Source organism: Myotis myotis, unplaced genomic scaffold (assembly GCF_014108235.1).
Source record: "Myotis myotis isolate mMyoMyo1 unplaced genomic scaffold, mMyoMyo1.p scaffold_m19_p_21, whole genome shotgun sequence".
NCBI lineage: Eukaryota > Metazoa > Chordata > Mammalia > Chiroptera > Vespertilionidae > Myotis > Myotis myotis.
Genome location: NW_023416326.1, coordinates 3,705,755 through 3,729,500, shown reverse-complemented (window position 1 = coordinate 3,729,500; position 23,746 = coordinate 3,705,755). Strand labels below are relative to the sequence as shown.

The 23,746-nt window shown below is 55.3% G+C and overlaps 1 protein-coding gene across 1 annotated transcript in view; it reads right to left on the bottom strand.

Moving 5' to 3' along the window:
- Nucleotides 1-23,501, bottom strand: part of DISC1 (DISC1 scaffold protein) — a 54,173-nt gene extending 30,672 nt beyond the window's left edge. The window contains exons 1-9 of the mRNA XM_036355195.1: nucleotides 23,420-23,501; nucleotides 22,595-23,202; nucleotides 20,740-20,809; nucleotides 15,035-15,191; nucleotides 12,544-12,658; nucleotides 10,863-11,098; nucleotides 8,347-8,401; nucleotides 8,136-8,238; nucleotides 4,023-4,211 (exon numbers count right to left, since the gene is read on the bottom strand). Coding sequence (XP_036211088.1) covers nucleotides 4,023-4,211; nucleotides 8,136-8,238; nucleotides 8,347-8,401; nucleotides 10,863-11,098; nucleotides 12,544-12,658; nucleotides 15,035-15,191; nucleotides 20,740-20,809; nucleotides 22,595-23,202; nucleotides 23,420-23,501 — 1,615 coding nt within the window. The remainder of the gene's footprint in view (nucleotides 1-4,022; nucleotides 4,212-8,135; nucleotides 8,239-8,346; nucleotides 8,402-10,862; nucleotides 11,099-12,543; nucleotides 12,659-15,034; nucleotides 15,192-20,739; nucleotides 20,810-22,594; nucleotides 23,203-23,419) is intronic.
- Between the last annotated feature and the right edge of the window lie 245 nt (nucleotides 23,502-23,746).

The following is a 23,746-nucleotide window of genomic DNA, read 5'->3' as shown; positions in this document are numbered from 1 at the left end:
TGGCATTTTCACTCCCTTCTCATCACGCTGCCCTGTCTGCTAACACCCCAATCTGAGTATCTACCTCAGGCACGCACGCATCTCCAGGAAAGGCCATCAAACGTATCTCCGCTCTCCCTGAAAACGGGAAAATGAATTTTTTTAATGTTTTTTTAAAAAGATGATCCAAGCCCGGCCGACGGGCTCAGCGGTTGAGCGTCAACCTATGAACCAGGAAGTCACGGTTGGTTCGATTGCCGGTCAGGGCACGTGCCCGGGGTGCCGGCTCGATCCCCAGTGTGGGGCGGGCAGGAGGCAGCCGATCCATGATTCTCTCTCATCATTGATGTTTCTCTCTCTCTCTCTCTCTCTCTCTCTCCCTTCCTCTCTGAAATCAATAAAAATATATATATATTTATTTTAAAGAAAAAGGTCTAAGGTGTGGGTCTATAATGAAAAATAAAGGAATATCTGGCCCTGGTAAACAAAAAAAAATATTCCTGGTACATTTCTAAAGCCACCATGCTGGACACCGTGATGAAACAAATGAAGCAAATGAACGGAGCTTTGACCTCAATGGACATACAATCCAGCCACAGACACCTGATATGGGTACCGTCAGCCACGCAGGAAGCAAGCTGGGCAGGGGTGAGTCACTGCGAGGTATACACTTTGTCACCAAGACGGCCTCCTTGGCACCTGAGTCACACCCCAAGATCCCGAGGCTGCAGAACCCCCTGCGGGACTGAGACACGGTGTGCCTGCGCCAGCCGTTGGGGTCAGAGCGACACGTGTCGAAGGGCCGCAGGTGAACCAAACGGAAGCGTCCGGGACCCTGATCACCTGGAGCTGCCCATCCAGCCCTCACCGGCCTTTTCTTCCTGAGGCCGCCACCTACAAGCCTTGCTGGAAGTCAAGGTTGGATTTTCTTGTTTGTTGGTTGCTTTTTAAATATATTTCTATTGATTTCAGAGAGGAAGGAAGAGGGAGAGAGAGAGAGAGAGAGACATCCATGATGAGAGAGAATCACTGATCGGCTGCCTCCTGCACGCCCCCGACTGGGGATCGAGCCCCCAACCCGGGCCTGTGCCCTTGACGGGAATCAAACCGTGACCTCCTGGTTCATAGGTCGAGGCTCAACCATTGAGCCACACTGGCATCGCTCAGGACCTGCTTTTAAGCACACGACACATAGCTCATCTTTCCAACAGTCTTCCTTGAAGATGTTTTATCGGAGATAAAAGAGTCCGCGTGGGGTACACACGTGCCTATGCGTCCATCCCTTGGGGTTTGCTCTACGTTTAAACCTGAGCACAGACTCCCTCTGACTTCTCAACTCTCGAAACCCGACAAGCGACAACAGGCGTGTGCGCTGCGGCCAGTTTTGTTGCATTTCACCAGATAAAAGCTTTCCCTGACTAAGGAATTCGTTCGTCGTTTATTTATTTTATTTTTCTGTCCCCCACACTCTCCCAGACGCAGGAGTGTTCATTTGGTTCACGCACAGCCAAGTCACCCCCGATTGGTTACAAACCCGCTCCAGGCCACCGTGTGGGGGAAAGGGTAGCTGATCCAGCAAAATCCAAGCGCAAGACCCGGACGCCTTCGCCGTGGTAATGAGCCATCTGCAATGCAGCATCCTCCCCGGGAACCATCTCTCGTCCCATTTGTTTATGTTTTATTCATCACTCTCAGAATCCTCAGTGAAGTGACAGCGATGACATTCAGGAAGTCCTGTTTAAAGAGACACTACCGGCTCTCCAGAGCTCAACTGTTCAGTGGGAACGCCGCTGCCCTGAATTGGTCCAAATTTGCTCACATCTCCTTTATTCTTAGACTAGAGGCCCGGTGCATGAAATTCGTGCACGGGTGGGGTCCCTAGGCCTGGCCGGCGATCAGGGCCGATCGGGGCCTTCTGGCTGCTGGCTGGGGCCTCCCTTAGTTCCACGTCACCCCCTGGTGGTCAGCACACGTCATAGTGAGCGATCGAATTCCCAGTCTCCTGGTCAAACTCCCGAAGGGACTTTGCATATTAGCCATATATATATATACTAGTGGCCCGGTGCACAAAATTCATGCACGGCGGGGGGGGGGGGCAGGGGGGGTGTGTCCCTCAGCCCAGCCTGCACCCTCTCCAATCTGGGACATCCCTCTCACAATCTGGGACCACTGGCTCCTAACTGCTCCCCCGTGCCAGCCTGATCGCCCCTAACTGCCTCTGCCTCAACCCCTGCCAATGTGGCTTTGTCCGGAAGGACGTCCGGAAGATGTCTGGTCTAATTAGCATATTACCCTTTTATTAGTATAGATAGATACATAGAGCATTCCCCATGCTGTGCCCAAAATTGTGTGGGGATCATAGGCGAGATTTCATTGTTTTCATTGTTCATCCAATTTTTAAAAGTCCACAGCAGGAACTCAGTTGAGATACACAATGCTCATCGCCATGGTAACGTGAGCCACACTGCTCCATCTCGGGGGAGCGCGCTGGGGTTCCTCAGGACCACAGTTATACACCAAGGCCCCAAAGGTTGACAAAAACAAGGCTTGGGGAAAAGTGAAAAAGAAAAAGCAGCTCTGAGTTGAGCCAACCTAGGGGTGTCCATCACTAAAAAGACACGGTAACACCGGCCGGCGTGGCTCAGTGGTTGAGCGTCGACCTGTGAACCAGGAGGTCACGGTTCGATTCCTGGTCAGGGCACATGCCTGGGTTGCGGGCTCGACCCCCAGGAGAGGGCGTGCAGAAGGCAACTGATCTATGACTCTCTCTCATCATAGATGTTTCTCTCTCTCTCCCTGTCCCTTCCTCTCTGAACTCAATAACAATACAGACATTTTTAAAAGGCACAGTAACAGTTACCACCCTAACTCTGTGAAGAGACCTCCGTCTACACAGGTTAGGAAGCCTTTAAAACAAAATTTACTCATAGTAAAATGGCACACCTAGGTTCTGCTAGCCGATTTCAAATCTAGCTACGCGATACCCCCAGTCTTCTCTTCTTTCGAGATAAGCATACTTTGTAAATATAGTCACTATTAGTATGTGTGTCTTTCATTTTCCTAGGAAACAACATGCATGTAGGGACCATGATAGGCTATGTGTGACCTCTGCCCTCCAGAAACCTGGAGTTCCTAGGGAAAATGCATGGACACACCCATTAACACACATACTTACACACACACACACACACACACACACCCCTTGTCTGTCACCTCATTGAATCTGTACCACGGATCAGCCTACGAGATGGAAATTACTCTTCCCCTTTTACTGGTAAAGAAACAGGCCCCAGCATCGCATAGATTTTAAATCTGAGTTTGCTTCTTAGGATTCCATTCTGCGTGTTAGAAACGGAATCGTCGTAAATGCTTCACTTTTTTTGTTTTTTTTAAGAAGCAAGATTTTTTTTACTTTATCCATTTGGACTGAACTGGAGTCTGCTGAGACTACCCCTCGGGGAGCCGACCTCCAGGCGACCTTGACGAGTCCTCACGAGGAGCCTGGGAAAAGGAACACGAAACGCTAACTCCTCCGCTGGGGGCCACTCTGGCCTCGCCTGCATCGCTCCTGGGGAGGTGGGGGGGGGGGGAAGCTCTCAGAAAAGCTCACGCACAGAAGAGCCACTCCCCGGCCTTTTCTCGGGTTTCTCAGAACCGGCCCGCATTCATCTGCGATTGTCAAGCCAGAAAACAGAGCCAGGGACCCAAAGGAAGACGACCGTCCAACAGGGCAAGTTCCCAAGCCGCGCGCCAAGGCAGCGCTTGCTCTCCACCACCACCAGCATCAGCAAGTCCGGGGAGTGGAGGCGGGGGTCGGACAGAGAAAGGAAGGATCGATCGCCTGCGATTGCAGAACAAAAGCTGCCAAGTAACTCTCCCCGCTTGCCAAGGCTCCTGGCAAACACTCCTCCTGTTGGGCGGAGGCGTGTGCGTGTGATCAGGACGCGCTTCAGGGACCCCCAGGCGGAGCGCGGTCCGAGCCGCCTGGCCACACCGCACCATCGATCTCAAATATTTCGGCAGCAACAGCGGAGACAGCTTACCGTGGGCGGCCTTCCCGCGGTCCAGCTCCCTCTGCAGCCGGCTGTAATCGGCCTGCACACCCCCCAGCGCGGCGACGTTCCTGGCGCTCAGCCCCGCCAGCCGGGCCAGGAGGCCCTCCAGCCCGTCCCTCTCCATGGTCAGCGCGCCGATCTCCTCTGCGAGCTCCTTGGCCGTGGAGAAATGGTTTCCTGCAGCACCGCGTGGAGAGAAGGAGACGTAAGCTTTGAGGCATCCCCAAGCCTGAAGGACTTACTGTTTTTTTAATATATTTTTATTGATTTCAGGGAGGGAGAGAGAGGGAGAGAGGGAGAAACATCAAGGATGAGAGAGAATCATGGATCGGCTGCCTCCTGCACGCCCCACACTGGGGATCGAGCCCGCAACCCGGGCATGTGCCCTGACCGGGAATCGAACCGTGACCTCCTGGTTCCTAGGTCAGTGCTCAACCCCTGAGCCTCGCCGCCCGGGCTGCACCCGGTTTTCAAGCAAGAGATCAAACAGTCGGGGGGGGGCACCAACTGTGCCCCCAACTGAGCCACCAGGCAAAACACGCCCCAGAGTGCCATCGCCTCCTGGGGACGGTCCAGAGAGAAAAGGCGTCTGAACACACGTGGGAAGAGCTCACGCAGACACGAGGGCCTGTACAGAGGGGCGGCTGGGAGCACGGTCCCAGGCCCATCTGCAACTCAGTGCAAACCCGAGACCCGGGCCCTCGATCAGATGTGAATGATCATTAACTGAGCCCCGGGCCCCGCCTGCCGTCTGGGGAGCACGGCTGGGAAACGCATCGTGAGAGCCGTGCAAGTGTTACACACGCACAAGGAGCCCAGTTCCCAAAGAGGCCGTTCATGTCGGAGCGCGAGCCCTCGGAATGCTACGCCGCCCTCGGCTGATATTTCAGACGCGTCCTGGCCTCAGTCCCCAGCCCGAGGCCAAGCTCGCTGACGGCGGGAACGGGCCCAGAGGCCTGTGATGGAAATCAGAGCAGTACAGACGCTGACTCCTGAAGAGAGGCCCATCAGGGACCCGGTGACCCCAATCTCCGAGACTCTAATGGGCCCGCTCCTAGACGCACCGAGGGTTGGCGTGGAGATGAATGGCTCGCCTTCGCCATCGCGCAACACACATGCCGGCCTTCTCAGCAGCCAGGGGAGCGAGCACCCTTGGGCATTCACGTGGATTTTTTTCATATATATATATATATATATATATATATATATACATACATATATATATATATATATATATATTTTTTTTAGAGAGGAAGGCAGAGGGAGAAAGACATAGAAACATCAATGATGAGAGAGAATCATGGATCGGCTGCCTCCTGCACACACCCCCCGCCCCAAGTGGGGCTTGATCCTGCAACCTGGGCATGTGCCCTTGGCTGGAATCGAACCCGGGACCCTACAGTCCACAGGCCAACGCTCTACCCACTGAGCCAAACCAGCCAGGGCTCACATTGGTTTTTCTTAAAGCCCCTGTCAAGATATTCTATTCTACAAATAAAATTAAAGATCTCTAGGCATATGCTAAAGCTGAAGCTGATTTTAGCCACTCTGTTCTGTCTCCCTTTATCCTCAACGAGTCTGAGTTTAAATATTTCCCACCACCACCATCCCCACCACCACCCCACACACAGATTCTTGCCCGGCTGGTGTGGCTCAGTGGTCTAGCTTCGACCTATGAACCAGGAGGTCACGGTTCGATTCCCCCGTCAGGGCACGTGCCCGGGTTGCAGGCTCGATCCCTAGTAGGGGGTGTGCAGGAGGCAGCCGATCCGTGATTCTCTCTCATCAATGACATTTCTATCTGAAATCAATACAAATATTTTTTTTAAAAAAAAAAAAGAGGTGAGTTCCCAGCCCAATTCTTCAGGCGACACCGATTCCCTCAGCTGATCGGAGAACAAAACAGAAAACCCCAGGCCCCAAATGCAAGACACCTTCCCACGCGTTCCTCCTGGGAGTCTAACGAGAAATGATCCCCACGGCAGAGAGGGCTGGCCCCGCTGCCTGAATGACATACCGCCTCCCCTGGGCTTCAGGGAGACACGTCCGCCTGTACCCCCGGGAAGGACGCGCTGATGGAGGCAGGCAGAGCCCCAGCTCGAAGCGAGACCGTGTTCACTCTTCCCATCTCTCTCTCGGCCAGTGGGGCCATCATTCCAAGGAAATGGCTCGTGGCGCCGTGAAGAGCTGAGCCCCAGGCCCCCCTTTCGCGTCCTCCTGGTTGTAAATAACCCGCGTGGCCGCGCCGGGAGCCAAATTGCTCGTTAGCTGCCAACGGTACTTGTTTAATGAAGTGAAGACAGAAGCTGCCAGGGATTACCTTCCTTCTTAAAGCCACACAAAGCCCAGGCCTGGGACGATCGTACCTTACATTAAATGTTTACGGCTCTTCTGAAGCTGATGAGGATCCAGACGTCCCACCTGGACGCCAGCCCGATCGGCCGCCTCTCGGTAACTGAGTGAACTTAACCACGGGGTACCCCCGGGCCTCCACCACCACCCCCATCTGTTCCCCGAGGCCCCCACCTGTACCTCTCCCACCAACGTAATACAGCTGTTGTGAGACGAAATAAAACAATACGGTGGACTGTGTAAATGACAGAGTCAGAAACGCGTGTTTTCGCCGAAACCGGTTTGGCTCAGTGGATGGAGCGTCGGACTGCGGACTGGGGGGTCCCAGGTTCGATTCCGGTCAGGGGCGTGTGCCTGGGTTGCGGGCATATCCCCAGTGGGAGATGTGCAGGAGGCGGCTGATCGATGTTTCTCTCTCATCGATGTTTCTAGCTCTCTATCTCTCTCCCTTCCTCTCTGTAAAAGATCAATAAAATATATTTTAAAAAAAAAAAGAAAAGAAAAGAAAGAAAAAGAAAAAGAAACGCGTGCTTTCAACCTACTAATGGAGTAGTATATCCCTTAATAACTACCAGACTGAAAAGGGATCCCCTGAGTATCCCAACACCCTGTCATCGATGAGCAGGTTGTTAAACTGGGCGTCACCTTGTACCGTGTTATCACTCTTCCCCGGATAACGGGGGTGGGGGACGTCCGGCCTGCGGGCCCACAAGGCCCGAGAAATCATTTGGTCTGGCCTCCTGAGGCAGCAGGGGTGAGTTAATTAAATGTCTGCAGGCTAGTTTCCAAGTTGATAATATTGTATGGCCCGTGGATTGTGATATAAATATGCAGATGGCCCTTGGCAGGAAAAAGGTTCCCCACCCCTACTCTATGGGAAGGGGCTGACCACATCCAATAGCCCCTCACTGAGCTTCTATAGGTACATGATGCCACAGGAACACTGGCTAGAACAGTGGTTCTCAACCTGTGGGTCGCGACCCCTTTGGCGGCCGAACGACCTTTTCACGGGGGTCGCCTAAGACCACCCTGCCTATCAGATATTTCCATGACGATTCGTCACAGTAGCAACATGACAGTGATGAAGTAGCCACGAAAATAATGTTATGGTTGGGTCACCACATGAGGAACTGTATTGAAAGGGCCAGAAGGTTGAGTACCACTGGGCTAGAAGGACATTGAGGACCTGTAATCTTAAACTCTTTATAAAAAAAACACACAGAAAGTGGCCCAAATGGCGTGGCTCAGTGGCTGAGCATCGACCTATGAACTAGGAGGTCACGGTTCGATTCCTGGGCGTGTGCCCTGACCAGGTTGCCGGCTCCATCCCCAGTAGGGGGGCGTGCAGGAGGCAGCCCATCTATGATTCTCATTGCTGATGCTTCCATCTCTCTCTGCCTCTCCCTTCCTCTTTGAAATCAACAAAATAGATTTTAAAAAGATAGAAATAAAAAGAAACAGGAAGTGGAAGTCCCAAACAGGGTACCCACACAGATAACTTCCTCCTTATCACGTGTGAACATGTATCTGTACGAGGCTCACCCATCCCTTCATAAGGAGACCTCGCTGCCCATCTATTCGTGGGTCTTGTCACCAGTGCCCTCGGCCGCCCCACTGAGCACCTACAGGCACATAACGCCACGGAAACACCGGCCGGAACGACACAGAGAGCCCGGGGCGTCTTAAACTCTTAAAGAAACGACGTTTTCAGCCACCAGAGCTGGAGGTGGCCGGCTGGGCAGCGGTTACCTGACACGGCCAGCATTTTGGCCTCCAGCAACGCCGGGAGCTGGGTCTCGATCTCGTGAAGGCTCCTCCGCAGGGAGCCGCACAGCCTCTGGGTCCTGCACACCTGGGGGGGAGGAGGGGAGGAGGGAGACAAGCCTGAGTCCTCATCGGGGACAACTGCGAAGGCAGCGAAGCGCGATCTCTTTAGGGAACGGGCGTGGGGAGGCCTTACCTTCGCAGCGATTTCTCTCAGGGACCAGTGGAGGGGTTTCAGCCTTTCCTGGAGGCTGGAAGAACGAACGAAAGAGAGGACCTTGGTCTCCTGGGAGTCACCGTTCCATCCCACCCCATGCGGGACACTCGGAGACACTGGCCCCCGTCGGCCCTCTGGCTGAAGAACAGAAGGAAAGACGATGCCAAAGGGGCTCCCGTTGCCCTAGCCAGTTTGGCTCGGTGGACAGAGCATCGGCCTGCGGACTGAAGGGTCCCAGGTTCGATTCCGGTCAGGGCATATGCCTAGGTTGCGGGCTCGATCCCCAGTGGGGGTGTGCAGGAGGCAGCCAATCAATGGTTCTCATCATTGATGTTTCTATCTCTCTCTCCCTCTTCCTTCCTCTCTGAAATCAATAAAAATATATTTTTTTTAAAAAGGGGGGGGGCTCCCATTGGCTGTGGCGTTAATATGCTGGCGGGAAACGGACTGCCCCTCCCGGGTGATGCTCTGCTTAGGCCAAAGTTAAACTCCACAGGGCACGTCCACTGACAGGGGCAGGAACGCCCCAGATATGCTCCTGGCGGCAGAGGGTTAACATTCACGGCCCTGCAACTACCTACCAAACGCGAAGGTCTACACGGGACAGTGGTTCATAGGCTGGTCACCCGCTGATCTGTTCGGGGACACAGTGCCATCCCGCCCACCTGTGCCGAGCGCCTGCTGTGTGTGGCAGTGTGGGGTGGGGGGGGCACACAGGAGATGCACGAATTTAAAGTACATCTACCTATGCCCGGCCGGCGTGGCTCAGGGGTCGGGCGTTGACCTATGAACCAGGAGGTCACAGTTTGATTCCCGGTCTGGGCACATGCTGGGTTGCAGGCTTGATCCCCAATAGGGGGCGTGCGGGAGGCAGCGGATCCATGAGTCTCTCTCATCATTGATGTTTCTATCTCTCTCTCCCTCTCCCTTTCCTCTCTGAAATCAATAAAAACATAGTTTTAAAAAAAAAAACAGGTGTTCCCAGCCACACTCAAAAGACTGATTCACGCATTAACAGGACAGATGGGCAGTGGGTGCACTTAGGACCCTGGAATGGAGCTGACCCCCTGGGCAGCATCTTCAGCGAACGTCCAGGGGGGCAAGCACCGCCCTCCGGGCTGACTCACCGAGTGGGTCTGGGCTCAGCTCCGGCTCTTTCCCAGAGAAAACATCAGCCTCCTTCAGACACGCGGGCGAGAGCAGGGAGGCAGCGATGCGCGTAATTGGCCGCGTTGTTTTCTGTTTGATCTGATTTACATTTAATTTATGTAATTTATGCTATATTACGTCTTGCAGTAGATTTACCTGCCTAATTATGTTTTGCTCAGGCTAATGTTAACATTCCTTGCCTCCCTGGGGTAGACAGGGAATGGACGCGGCAGGGGGGCGGGGGAACATGAATAATCCATGCCCCCTGCCAGTGGCTCGCGTGCTATTTTTAGCAGTAGAACTCTATTAAACAAAGGTTATTAAACAATATATTCCTATTGATTTCAGAAAGGAAGGGAGAGGGAGAGAGAGAGAGAGAGATCAATGATAAGAGAGAATTATGGATCGGCTGCCTCCTGCACGCCACACACTGGGGATCGAGCCCGCAACCCGGGCCTGTGCCCTGACCGGGAATCAAACTGTGACCTCCCGGTTCATAGGTCGACGCTCAACCACTGAGCCACACCAGCTGGGCAGGGGATCTGTTATGATTGAGGTGGGGTGTCTGGCCTACGACAGATGATGTCACGTGGACCCCAAACACCCACTGCTCCTTGCGTTACATTGTGGTCCCCAAACCACGATTCCAGGAGCAGAAATACACATTGACAACCACCCAATTAGATGAGTGAAATGTCTAGACACAAGCGTTATATGCACGCTGAGGATTCAAACAAATCACTTGTTTCTCGCCAGCTTGCACGCTGCTTGTGACAAATAACTCGTCTCAGATCAAATGGCACTGGGCCCTAGAAAGACATACCTCCACAAGGCACCAGGTGATGGTTTAACACGCACCCCAGACCACACTGACGCGAGTGAGTATCTTCGTCGGAATACTCGTGGGAATAATCGTGCGAACATTTATTGAGCACTTCCTGTGTCCCAGGCACGCTCCTATATCCCTGACACAGATTCGCATTTTAAATTCTCGTAACTCTTTGAGACGAGAAAAGTCCGTCAAAGAGAGAGAGAAGGCCCTGGCTGGAGGCTCAGTTGGTTGGATCATCATCTCCGTACACCAAAAAGGTTGTGGGTTCGATTCCCAGTTAGGGCACACACCTGGGTTGTGGGTTCCATCCCTAGTCGAGGCGCATATGGGAGGCAACAGATTGATGTTTCTCTCTCTCTCTCGCTCTCCCTTCCCCTCTGAAATCAATACAAATATATATTTTTTAAAATAAAACAAAGAACTGCAGCTCCATTTGGAAAATATCATACATGAGGGACAGCACCCACACACGGGTCCAGGTGAGCAATCGGAAATGGCAGGAAGTCACCAGTACCTCCTTACGGCTTCGGGAGGTCCTGCAGGGAGGGGACTCTGACCGGCCAGGGCCAGGGTGTCCCTTGCCGCCTGGTGGACCTCCTGCAGCTCGCCTGGGGTCAGCCCTTCCAGCAGGGGCCGCAGGTCACAGTCCCGCCACCGGAGGAGTTGCTGCTGCAGCTCCATCTCCCTTCTCAGCTGCTGGTCCTTCGCTGCCAGCACAGACATACGGGCCTGCAGGGCTTCCATCTCCTCCTGCAGGGAGAGGAGAGGCGAGTTCACACATCAGCCCTGTGCGTGCTGCGGAGCTGGGTGTTCAAGTCCGAGGCTCCTTCCAGAAGCCAGGCTGCCTCTGCTCCACGTTCCCTCACTGCTCCCCACTCCTGCCTCCAGGCCCCCCACTCCTGCCTCCAGGCCCCCAGCACCCCACTCCTGCCTCCAGGCCCCCAGCCCCCCCACTCCTGCCTCCAGGCCCCCCATTCCTGCCCCCAGCGTCCCCACTCCTGCCTCCAGACCCCCCACTCCTGCCTCCAGGCCCCCCATTCCTGCCCCCAGCGTCCCCACTCCTGCCTCCAGCCCCCCCATTCCTGCCCCCAGCGACCCCACTCCTGCCTCCAGGCCCCCCACTCCTGCCTCCAGGCCCTCCACTCCTGCCTCCAGACCCCCCATTCCTGCCTCCAGGCCCCCCACTCCTGCCTCCAGACCCCCCATTCCTGCCTCCAGGCCCCCAGCCCTTCATTCCGGCCTCCAGGCCCCCAGCCTCCCCATTCCTGCCTCCAGGCCCCCCACTCCTGCCTCCAGGCCCCCAGCACACCACTCCTGCCTCCAGGCCCCCCATTCCTGACTCCAGGCCCCCCACTCCTGCCTCCAAGCCCCCAGGCTCCAGCAAGTGGAGATTCCGCTTCAAGTGTCCTGCCTCTGGGGGGCGTCTCACCGTCCAGAGCTCCTGATCACCCTCACCCCGCCCCCTCCCCCAACTTAGCTTGGTGCTACCACTGGGCTCCCAGCCCCTGGGTGACCCGTCCACTGCTCAGGGCCACCCGGAGCTCCCACGTGGCGCCTGCCAGTCATTCCCAGAGCGTCTGCCTCGCCCAATCCATACTTAAAATCCACCTCCTAGCAACTGCTGCTCACAGTCCAACTGGACAGGAATTTCCTAAGCGATTTCTTCCCGCCTGGAAAGCCCTCTCTGAAGGTCAGGCTGATAAGAGGTGACACATGGGCCTGGCAGGCAGGGAGGCGCCCGCAAAGGTAATGAGCGCCATCGGAACAAGCCGGAGGCCGCAAGCGGCAGCCGCTAGTTTGCAAGGAGGCTCCTGTGAGCCCAGCTGTCACCTCCCGCGTCTCTGCCCTTTGCACTCGCGGGGGACAGCCAAGCACTAATGACCACCCACGCACAGAACCGCTGCGCTGCCTTTGGCCTAAATGGATAAGGAAAGTGCTTCCTATTTCTTTTTTTAAATATATTTTTATTGATTTCAAAGAGGAAGGGAGAGGGAGATGGAAACATCCATGATGAGAGAGAATCACGGATCGGCTGCCTCCTGCACGCCCCACACTGGGGATGGAGCCCACCCCCCGGGCATGTGCCCTGACCGGGAATCGAACCGTGACCCCCTGGTTCATAGGTCGACGCTCCACCACAGAGCCGCGCCGGGCAGGCCTGCTTCCTGTTTCTTGAATATTCCTCACCTGCTTACCTGCAGTTGCTGCTTTTCGTGAAGAAGTCGGTCTCGTCTGGTGACAGATGCGCACGGGGGGCCGTCAGCCGGGGGGACCATGCAGAGCGGGGCCTGGGTGTCCTCGCCGCCCGCCCTTAAAATAAAGCAGGCGTGTGGGTACAGACATGGGGAAGCTGGGACCCTCGGGTCTACAAGAATGTTAAGAGCAAGAGATTTCACAAAGTGGCCCCAGCTGTCCTCATCCTTAGGCGGGTCCCCGGGGCGAGCTCCCCAGTGGACGTTTCTGCGTTAATGACCATCTGTCGGGGCTTTTGGTTTCGAGAGGAGCCAGCTTGCTATTGTCGGACCTGCATCGCCCACTGCCCATCCCCTTGCCTCAGGTGGTTATATATGTGCTGATCCTGGAAAACACACCTGATGTTAAAGATTCAATAAAAAACAAAGAGTGAAAAATAGCTCATTGATGACATTTTGATGTTCGTTACAGGTTGGAATGATAATACTTTTTTATGCATCAAGTTGAATTAAATATATTTTTTAAATTAACTTTTTTACATGTTTCTTTTTTTTAAATGCAGCTACTAGCCCGGCTGGCGTGGCTCAGTGGTTGAGCATCGACCTATGAACCAGGAGGTCACGGTTCAATTCCCGGTCGGGGCACATGCCCGGGTGGCGGGCTCCATCCCCACTGTGGGGCGTGCTGGAGGCAGCCGATCCGTGATTCTCTCTCATCATTGATGTTTCTATCTCTCTCCCCCTCTCCTTTCCTCTCTGAAACCAATAAAAATCTATTTTAAAAAATTAAAAGTAAAATACTTTCGATTGAAAAAAGATGGACTGTTTCTGAGGCTTTACCGGAATCAGGAGAGAACAAAGCCATCCTCATCTATTGAATTCCACGGGAATGGACACGCTGCCTCCTCCGCCCGCCCCCCTCGCCCCCCCTCCAGTCTGGCCTGTTCACACAGCCCCTTGCGCTAGACTGTGAGCCTCAGGGGACAGTCCTGGGTCCCAGGGCCCAGCCGGAGCAGGGTCTCAGCAAATATCTGTTGACTGATTTCATGAGTCCAGGGTCCCAGAAAACCCAGAACTGGCTTATAGTCGGCGCTCTGCTCCTGAGACCACTCCTCTGCACACATTATTTCCCCGTGTGCTCTGCGTGTGCAAATATGCAGTTTCCTGAATTTCCTACACAGGGTGCCATCTGGGCCGGGCTGGGAGCCATGGGAGGAAATCGGCATCTGATTGAAATGAGCGACGAAGAGCGACAGGTGGGTACCTGGGAATTCTCCGTGCTGGTTAATCACATTCATTACCTAACCCACCAGGGAAGCCCCTGCAGTTACCCTCGCGCCTCCCTGCCTCTCGGGCTCCGATGGGGGTGCGGAAAGCGTCCCCAGCCGGCTGAGCGGCGCCCCGGGACACATGGCAGCTCCGGAATGAAGCCGGGGACAGGTTCCCGTCCCGCAGACCTCAGTCCTCTGAGCCCCCCGCCTCTCCCTTCCACAGTGTTGTTCCCTTTGTGCTCCACAGTCTCACTGTGTAATCCCCAGTGTCGGCAGTGGCGCTGCTCTCAGCGAATCAGGATGAGAAACAAGCCCGTCCCTGGGGCGAGAATCAAAGCAGGAGGGCGGGCCCTGGCTGGTGTGGTTCAGTGGATAGAGCACTGGCCTACGGACTGAAGAGTCCCAGGTTCGATTCCAGTCAAGGGCACGTGCCCGGGTTGCGGGCTCAATCCCCAGTGAGGGGCGTGCAGGAGGTAGCCGATCAATGGTTCTCTCTCATCATTGATGTATCTACCTCTCTCTCCCTCTCCCTTCCTCTCTGAAATGAGTAACAATATATATTTTAAAAAATAAAGCAGGAGGCTGGGATGTTAGAACAGCACTCGGGGTGCAGGGCACTCGGGGTGTCTTGGACGCCCGTGCAGACCTGAGGTGGCTCGCAGGCCCCCATCTGGGACTGCCCACTGCTGCAAAAAAAAAAAAAAAAAAATGCTGCCCTTTCTACTTTCGTCTTTTCCCCCAATCATTTAAGGAGGAATAAAACCTGTTTGTAAAATAAGATCCCAGCCCGGCTGGTGTGGCTCAGTGGTTGAGCTTCGACCTATGAACCAGGAGGTCAGGGTTTGATTCCCAGTCGGTACACATGCCCGGTTGCAGGCTCCATCCCCAGTGGGGGGCGTGCAGGAGGCAGCCAATCCATGATTCTCTCTCATTGATGTTTCTCTCTCTGTCCCTCTCCCTTCCTCTCTGAAATCAATTAAAAAACCCCATGTCCAGGGCCTCTCCCTGTCGACTGGTGGAAAGGGTGTCTTAGGGGCGGGACCCACACGGGTCCCTCACCCGGGAAGAAACTGCCACCTGCCCAACCAACAAAAGGGCGTTTCCGATCAAAAGCAGCAGCAGGTCTCCCCAGCTCACCCCTCCCAGCTCTTCACCCCCTGGACTGAGAGCGGGAGACGGGAGACGGGGAGACGGGGAGAGGAGGTGGCCTCCCCAGCACTTACTGCTCAGCTGCCCGGTGCAAGGCGGCCTCGGCCTGGGCTCCCAGGTGGACCAGGAGGCTGCAGAGGGCCGGCTGCCTCGAGGGGAGCTGGAAGCACAGGCTGCTCTCCTCCTCCTCCTCCTCCTCCAGGTTGTCCAACTTGTGCTTGAACGTTTCCGCTAGAAACGCAAAACGATGAAAGAGGAGTGAAGATTCATGCAACTCAAAGCAGACAACCCAGGGCCTCCCAGCTCCACGCCCAGTCCACGTCCACCCTGATGACATGGCCAAGGGCACAGGTTCCAGGCCAGGGCGTGCATCTCTCAGTTGGTGCTTTTAAGAATCTCCTGTCTTGCCCTAACCGGTTTGGCTCGGTGGATGGAGCGTCGGCCTGCGGACTGAAGGGCCCCAGGTTCGATTCCAGTCAAGGGCATGTACTTGGTTGTGGGCACATCCCAGTAGGGGGTGTGCAGGAGGCAGCTGATCGATGTTTCTCTCTCATCGATGTTTCCAACTCTCTATCCCTCCCCCTTCTTCTCTGTAAAAAATCAATAAAAATATATTTAAAAAAAAAAAAAAAAAAGAATTTCCTGTCTTGCCCAGTCGGCGAGACTCAGTGGTTGAGTGTCAACCTATGAACCAGGAGGCCCCGTGGTTCGATTCCCGCTCAGGGCACACACCCGGGTGGCGGGCTCCATCCCCAGTGGGGAGCGTGCAGGAGGCAGCTGATCCATGATTCTCTTTCATCATTGATGTTTCTCTCTCTCTCTCTCTCCCTCTCCTTTCCTCTCTGAGATCAATAAAAATATATTTTAAAAAGAAAAAGATAACACGGATGCCTTCATCATGTGGGACTAGGAGAAAATGGAGTCCGCACCTCAACTCTGCCCCTCCCGGCTGTCTGACCTTCAAGTCGCTTAACTTAACTTCCTCGGCTCCAGTTTCTTAATGTGCAGACACGGGGTGCACACGAGCATCTGCACCCTAAGGTTTGCTGAGGGTTAAGTGAGATCGTCTGTGGAAAGCTGGCACGGGCCCAAAAGGATGGACTCTGATCAGCGGGCCTTTCCTCGAGCTCACGACCAGCCTCAGACTATCCGGAAAGGCGAGAACGACAGGGACAGCAGCAAGATGCCACCCTTATCCTTCCTGATCCTGTTTTCCCACCCGAATCCTCTTTTTCTTCGCATTGTGTCAAAAGACACGGTCACGGCTGGCTCTGTGGACTGAATTCTGGGAGACTCCCCAGCAGGAGGCTGCGCCTGGGTGTTGCGGCCGCATGGCGGATCCAAAGCAATTGGTTCCAGCCGCCGGGAAGGGAAGGCGCAGCTCTCAGGGGCACGGACACAGAACAGCCTTGACCGCGAGCCCGCGGCTGTTTGCGCTGGAAAACTCATCGGAAGCACCTGCGTCGCCTGGACGACTGGCAGGGCGCTCGGCACTCCCGTCCCCACGCTGGGCGCCCAATCGGAGTCGCGCGCCATCGCCCTGCAGCCTGGGCACCTCCAGCTCCTGTGGTTTGGACCCTCGAAGGTCAAGCTTCCATTAGACGTGTAAAAGCAGCCCTAACCGGTTTGGATCAGTGGATAGAGCGTCGGCCTGCGGACCAAAGGGTCCCGGGTTCGATTCAGGCCAAGGGCATGTACCTTGGTTGCGGGCACATCCCCAGTAGGGAGTGTGCAGGAGGCAGCTGATCGATGTTTCTAACTGTCTATCCCTCTTCCTTCCTCTCCGTAAAAAATCAATAAAATATATTTTAAAAAAAAAAAAAACGTGTAAAAGCAGCCCGGGTTGAGCCCTAGCCGGTCTGGCTCAGTGGCTAGAGCGGCAGCCTGCGGACCAAAGGGTCCCGGGTTGGATTCCTCAGTTGCAGGCTCCTCCCCTACCAGGGGGGCGTGGGCAGGAGGCAACCGATCCATGTGTTTCTCTCACCTCGATGCTTCTCTCTGTCTTTCCCCCTCTCTTCCACGCTCTTTATTTTTTTAATTATTATTTTTTAAGATATTTTATTGATTTTTTACAGAGAGGAAGGGAGAGGGATAGAGAGTTAGAAACATTGATGAGAGAGAAACATCCATCAGCTGCCTCCCGCACACCCGCCCACTGGGGATGTGCCCGCAACCCAGGTACATGCATGCCCCTGACCAGAATCGAACCTGGGACCCTTCAGTCCGCAGGCCGACGCTCTATCCACCGAGCCAAACCGGTTAGGGCATCTCTTTAAAAATCAACAGAAAAACATCCTTGGGTGAGGATTAACAAAAACAATAATAATAATTCCGCCACATGTCCTGGCAGTGACCGGGTAGTGGTCATTTCCAAGCCGCGCGTGGGGACATGACAGTCATCTCACTGCAGAGCTCAGGGGCTGCTCGGTCCTCTCTCCTCCCAGACAGCGAGCGTCCGCCGGGTCCCACGGAGCCGGTCGGCGGTGACTTATTTCCCCGGGAGACAAGCGGGCGTGCTGTAAAGGTCAAGTGGAAAGCTGTCCCTTCTGCTACATCACTGTCGTCAGCCTTTGATAAAGGTCATTCCGCCCAGCACGCTGCCGTGACTGGAAGCAGCCCCGCGTGTCTACTGTGGGATGTCACAGCGTCCCTCTGCCGGGGGCTCTCCGGTCCCTGTCGCCTGTCAAAGGCGTGAGGCGAGGCGCTCAGGGGTATTCCAGCTGCCGCTAGGAGACCTGGGACCTATCTGATTCTGTCACCCTGTCATCCCCGTACGTTTTTGTTTTTTATTGATTTTTACTGACTTCAGAGAGGAAGGGAGAGGGAGAGAGAGAGAGAGAAACATCAATGATGAGGGAGAATCGTGGATTGGCCGCCTCCTGCATGGCCCCCACTGGGGATCGAGGCCACAACCCGGCGGGCATGTGCCCAGTGGCTGAGCGTCGACCTAGAACAAGGAGGTCCCAGTTCGATTCCCGGTCAGGGCACATGCCAGGGTTACAGGCTCGATCCCCAGTGTGGGGCGTGCAGGAGGCAGCCCATCCATGATTCTCTCTCATCATGGATGTTTCTAGCTCTCTCTCCCTCCCCCTTCCTCTCTGAAATTAATACCAAAAATATATACACACACGCATACATATTTAAATATATTTTATTGATTTTTTGCAGAGAGGAAGGGAGAGGGATAGAGAGTTAGAAACATCGATGAGAGAGAAACATTGATCAGCTGCCTCCTGCACACCCCCCACTGGGGATGCGTCTGCAACCCAGGGACATGTCCTTGACCAGAATCGAACCTGGGATCCTTTAGTCCGCAGGCCGGCTCCATCCACCGAGCCAGACAGATCAGGGCTGTTTTTTTTAAAGACTCCTGGTCCCGACCCCCGCCACCAGCACCAGGGAAGAGCAAGCAATTCCCCCTGTGACTTCCACCCATGGCCCACGAGACGCCCTTGAGTTCTGCAGGGTGTCTGCCTCCTTCCAACTCAAGACCTCGGTCCCCCTCAAATATCTATAGACAGCCAAGGTCTCTGTTCCCAACTCTCACAGGACACAGTCACATTTTCCCAGATAACTTTTTTTCAGGAAGTGGGTCAGGCGTCGCCTGGGGAAGACAGGGCCTCCGGAGCGGCCGATGCACACGCAGGGGCCGCAGGCAGGGAGCCACGGAAGGTCCCTTACACCCGGGACAGCAGCCACGGGAGGGCCCCTCGGCTGTGACACTCTGTCGTGCAGAGTGTGTTGCTGGTAGAGCGGCTGTCCGAGTTCTATCAGACAAGATGCGAGATTTAATTAAGTGGTGGAACCGCTTATAAAAACAAATTAGCTGCCCAGCGAGGCATGTGGAGCTCGAGGGGCCCACGGGACGGCGGTGGCACCGTGTCATTGCCGCGACGCAGAGGACACGGGCGCCATGCTCTTGAATGGCAGTTTTGGATGGAAGGATCGAACCGTTGGCTGGGAACTGACCCTGAACCCCCTCTGCCCACGAGGGCACAGGTCACAGAGCAGCAGACGCTCGCAGAAACATGACCCGGACATACCCGGCCGGCGTGGCTCAGTGGTTGAGCATCGACCTATGAACCAGGAGGTCACGGTTCGATTCCTGGTCAGGGCATGACTGGGTTGTGGGTGCGATCCCCAATGCGGGGTGTGCAGGAGGCAGCTGATCGATGATTCTCCCTCATCGTTCACGTTTCTCTCTCTCTCCCTCTCCCTTCCTCTCTCTGAAATCAATAAAACTTTTTTTTTTTTAAAGAAAAATGACCCGGACAGAGAATCAACCTCTCCAATCTCTTCCTCTTTGCTCTTGTCCTTAGCACCCCACTTATGCCTCTTTTATTTTTCTCCTTTTCCATTTTTTTCCATCTACTCTCAAAATTAAGATAGCCAATTCCTTCAGAGCCCAAGCAGAGTTTCAGTTCCATTTTCTCAATGTCACCCAATGTCGTGCAGCCGAGAATGAGGCCGAGAACAAGAAACTCAGGGTCATGACATTCAGACCACCGGGAAGAAAAACAGTGTGCCCTCGGGAGAGGGGGCGCGGCCGGCCGAGCTGTCAGTGCTTCGTTGTGATTTGCACGCTTTAATCTATATGCTTCGCCTCACACCCAGCACTTTTTGCAGCTTGAGAGGAGTCAGGCTGCATGCGAACGAGCTCCTTCTTGGCAAATAGGAAATAAGGAGCCATGTCGCTGGGGCTCATTTCCTGCCTGCGGACTGCAGGCAGAGAGGTGACTCAGAGGCTGCCACCCGTCCCATGGTCTTTTCTTTTATTTTCCTTTTTGAATATATTTTTATTGATTTCAGAGAGGAAGGGAGAGGGAGAGAGAGATAGAAACATCAATGATGAGAGAGAGTCATGGATCGGCTGCCTCCTGCACGCCCTACACTGGGGATCAAGGCCGAAACCCGGGCATGTGCCCTGACTGGGACTCGAACCCTGACCTCCTGGTTCATAGGTCGATGCTCAACCCCTGAGCCAGGCTGGCCGGGCCACCTTCCTAATTTGTGTGTTTCTGGCTTCTGATCAAGTCCACCTTCTCGTCTTGTGTTACCACTTCTCCTTCCTCGCGTAGGCACTGGCGGGCATCTTCATGGAACGCTAATAGATTTGACCCCTGTAGCTCGGCTGGCCCCTTTCAAACTCATCCCATTTGCCATGTGGTCCCAGAGAGTATGAAGCCAAAGAGCTCAGCCCGGCCAGCGAGGCTCAGTGGTTGAGCATCGACCTATGAACCTGGAGGTCACAGTTCAATTCCCGGTCAGGACACTGGCCTGGGTTGCAGGCTCGATCCCCAGTGTGAGGCACTCAGGAGGCAGCTGATCCATGATTCTCTCTCATCACTCATGTTTCTCTCCCTCTCCCTCTCCCTCCCTTAAATCAATAAAAAACAAATAAAAAAATAAAAATAACTAGTCTATTGTCACCGAGACGAATGTCTAGAGCAGTGGTTCTCAACCTGTGGGTCGCGACCCCTTTGGCGGTCGAACGACCCTTTCACAGGGGCCGCCTAAGACCATCCTGCATGTCAGATATTTACATGACGATTCATCACAGGAGCAACATGACAGTGATGAAGTAGCAACGAAAATAATGTTATGGTTGGGTCACAGCATGAGGAGCTGTATCGAAAGGGCCAGAAGGTTGAGAACCGCTGGTCTGGAGGAAGTGAATGCCCAGTTCATCTGGGGGCAGAAGGCAGATCTGGGCGGGAAGGGAGTGAGAGATGGAACATTCTGGAACAGAAGAAACAGCCGATAAACAAGTCAAACTCACCCTTATCGTAATCCTCCTCCTCAACGGCTTTCTCCTGGAGTTTCTGAAGCTTCAGCCTTAAGGCGTTCACCTATGTTGTTTTGGGGGAGAGAAAAGGAAAACGAAATTACAACGGCATTCAAAGCCAGCTTATCTTCCTAACGCTGCGAGCATTCAGAAGCTATTGCACAACTGAACGTCTTCATTCGCCTGGAAGAAAGGAACCACGCGTGTACATTTTTCCAGCGCCAGATGAATTCCTTTCTGACACACAAAAAAAGGTACATAAACAAAAAGTGTCATGTGAGCATAAACTCCACAGAGTTAAAAGGTCACTTTAAACAAAAACATGCCACGGTAGCCTCAGCTACGTGAAACATGCATCATGAAAAGGACACAAATGTCCTCACCTGACCTAACGGTCTCCATTCTAAAAAAAAATAATAATCAGATTAAAATTAGGAAGGTGGCCAGGCCGGCCAGTGCGGCTCAGGGGTTGAGCATCGACCTAGGAACCAGAAGGTCAGGGTTCGATTCCCGGTCAGGACACGTGCCCGGGTTGCAGGCTGAATCCCCAGTAGGGGGGCGTGCAGGAGGCGGCCGATCAGTGACTCTCTCTCATCATTGATGTCTCTCTCTCTCTCTCTCTCTCTCTCTTTCTTCCTCTCTCCCTCCCTCCCCCTTCCTCTCTGAAATCAATAAAAATATATTTTTTAAAATCATCACTGGACGTGGTGAGTGCTGTAACAGGGACATGTCCAAAGTGCTTTGGGAACAAAATGGAAGGGGGGGGACGCATTGGGTGCAGAGGGGGCAGGAAATGTCACACGGGGAAGTGGCTGCGGAGCCCCCAGAAAGGATACACAGGAGCCGGGCAGGTGGGAAGGTGTAGGAAGGAAATTCCAGGCAGAGGGAAAACTGTGAGCAAAGTTCTGAGGCGCAGCTGCCGGGGGTCTGCGGACAGGAAGCAGCACCAGATGGCCCAGCAGGAGGAAGGCACCCCCAGGCAGGCTGGGGGGGAGGGGGGAGAGGAAAGGCAGCGATGATCAGGATAAGGAACTTGGATGCCGTCCCCGGGAGCAAGGAGCCCCAAAGGTTCAGACCAAGGACTAACCCTTTCCCACCACCGCCCAGGAACACAGCTCTGCTGGCCATGCGGTGGGTGAACTGGAGGAAGGTAATATGTCAGGAATCTCTTACAAGCCTGGTCACTGTGCCTCAGGGGTTGCATGTCAATCCATGAACCAGGAGGTCACAGTTCGATTCCCGGTCAGGGCACATGCCCGGGTTGGGACCTCGATCCCCAGTGTGGGGCATGCAGGAGGCAGCCGATCAGCGATTCTCTCTCATCATTGCTGTTTCTATCTCCCTCTCCCTCTCCCTTCCTCTCTGAAATCAATTAAAAAAATAAAAATAAATAAAAAGAACAAGGAAGCTGAGGGGTTTAACGGGAAATGCCCTCTGGCAGGCAGACCCCACAGTAGGAGGGTGGCATCCCACACGGGTATCACCACTCTGTAACTCTCAGCCGCCACACAGCCAGCTCCGTCCCCTGCTCCCGGGCCGTCCCCTCTCGCTGGCTTGTTCCTGTCTGGTAGCTGAGCTGGGCTGCACTAACCATGCATCACCTGGGCCTGGATCAGCAGGGGAGCCCTCGGCCCAACAGAGAGCAAATCTGAGCTCCTCCGTGACAGAGAAGCTGAAAGGAGAACAGATCTGTGTTCGGAGGGAAAAGGAGAAGCAGGGGACGGGCGTGCAGCAGCGTCTCCTGCAGCTTCGGGGGGAAGTTGGTCACCCCCAGAACCGCCCACTTCCTGCCCTCTGCCCGGAGCTCATGAGAGACTGTGACCGGTGACCCGGGGCTGGGGACACCCACCTCCAGCCGTCGGCGGTGGCTGAGCAGACACCCCTGCAGCAGGGGTTCGCACTTCCGGAGCAGCGGGTCCCAGCGGCTAGCAGTCCCCTCGCACCCTGGGGGATCCAGGGAGCAGGAGGAGGCGGCGTCTGTGTCCAGTACAGAGAGTGGCTCACCCTCCAGCCGGGGGCCGCCCGTCCGAGTCCAGGCGGAGTCCGCGGGGCCCCGAGCTGCCTTGAGACCAAAGCGGGGAGAGAGACATCCAGGGTCCTGGTGGTGCCCATCTGGGCTGGCAGCTCTGGCCCCCGTGTCCTTGGCCTCCCTGGCCGGCGGGCAGCCCTCCGCTTCTCCACGTTCGCTGGCTGAACTGAGCGAGAGCCGGATGAAGCTGAAGCTGGAGATGAAGGCCGGCGGGGGGCTGGCGGGGGGCAAGGGGGTCTGGGGGCCACTCCCGAGGCTGCAGCTGGGGCCACTCGCCTCCTCGGGGGCCGGGCGGCCTTCTGTCCGGGTGTCCCTCGCTCCTTCCCCACAGGTGGCGTCCCGGCGAGGACCTGGGGCCTCAGGACCGTCCATGGGTGGGCGCTGCCCCCCGACACCCAGCGTCCCCAGGGCCACACCCCCTGGGCAGCCTGGTGGGCAATCCAGTGCCAGCTCTGAACTGAATCCCGGAGAAGCCTGGGGCCCCTCTCGCCGGGGTCTGCACTGGGCCTCGGGGGCCCCCAGGGGCGAGAGTCGGGGCTGCTGCGCTCCTGGGAAGTGGGCTCCCAACCTCGGGGACTCGCCACGGGCCTCCGGGGTCAAGGCCACGCTGTCTGGGCCTGGACTCCGACTGACGGGGCTCCTCACCGCACGCCCCGCCCTGGGCCCGGGACGAGGCGCCCCCGGCAGCGGAGAGCAACCTGATCAGGGGCCCAGCCTCGCGTCTCATGTAGCCGGTTTCCGTGCCAGCCGCCGCCGTCTCTGAAAAGACGCCGCAGGTGGCAAGCAATCCTGGCTGCCTGGGAAGAGAGGAAACAGCACGTGAAACCACAGATCTCGCCCGGCCGGCGTGGCTCAGTGATGAGCGTCGACCTACGAACCAGGAGGTCAGGGTTCGATTCCCTGTCAGGAACCATGCCCGGGTTGTGGGCTCCATCCCCAGTGGGGGGTGTGCAGGAGGCAGCCAATCCATGA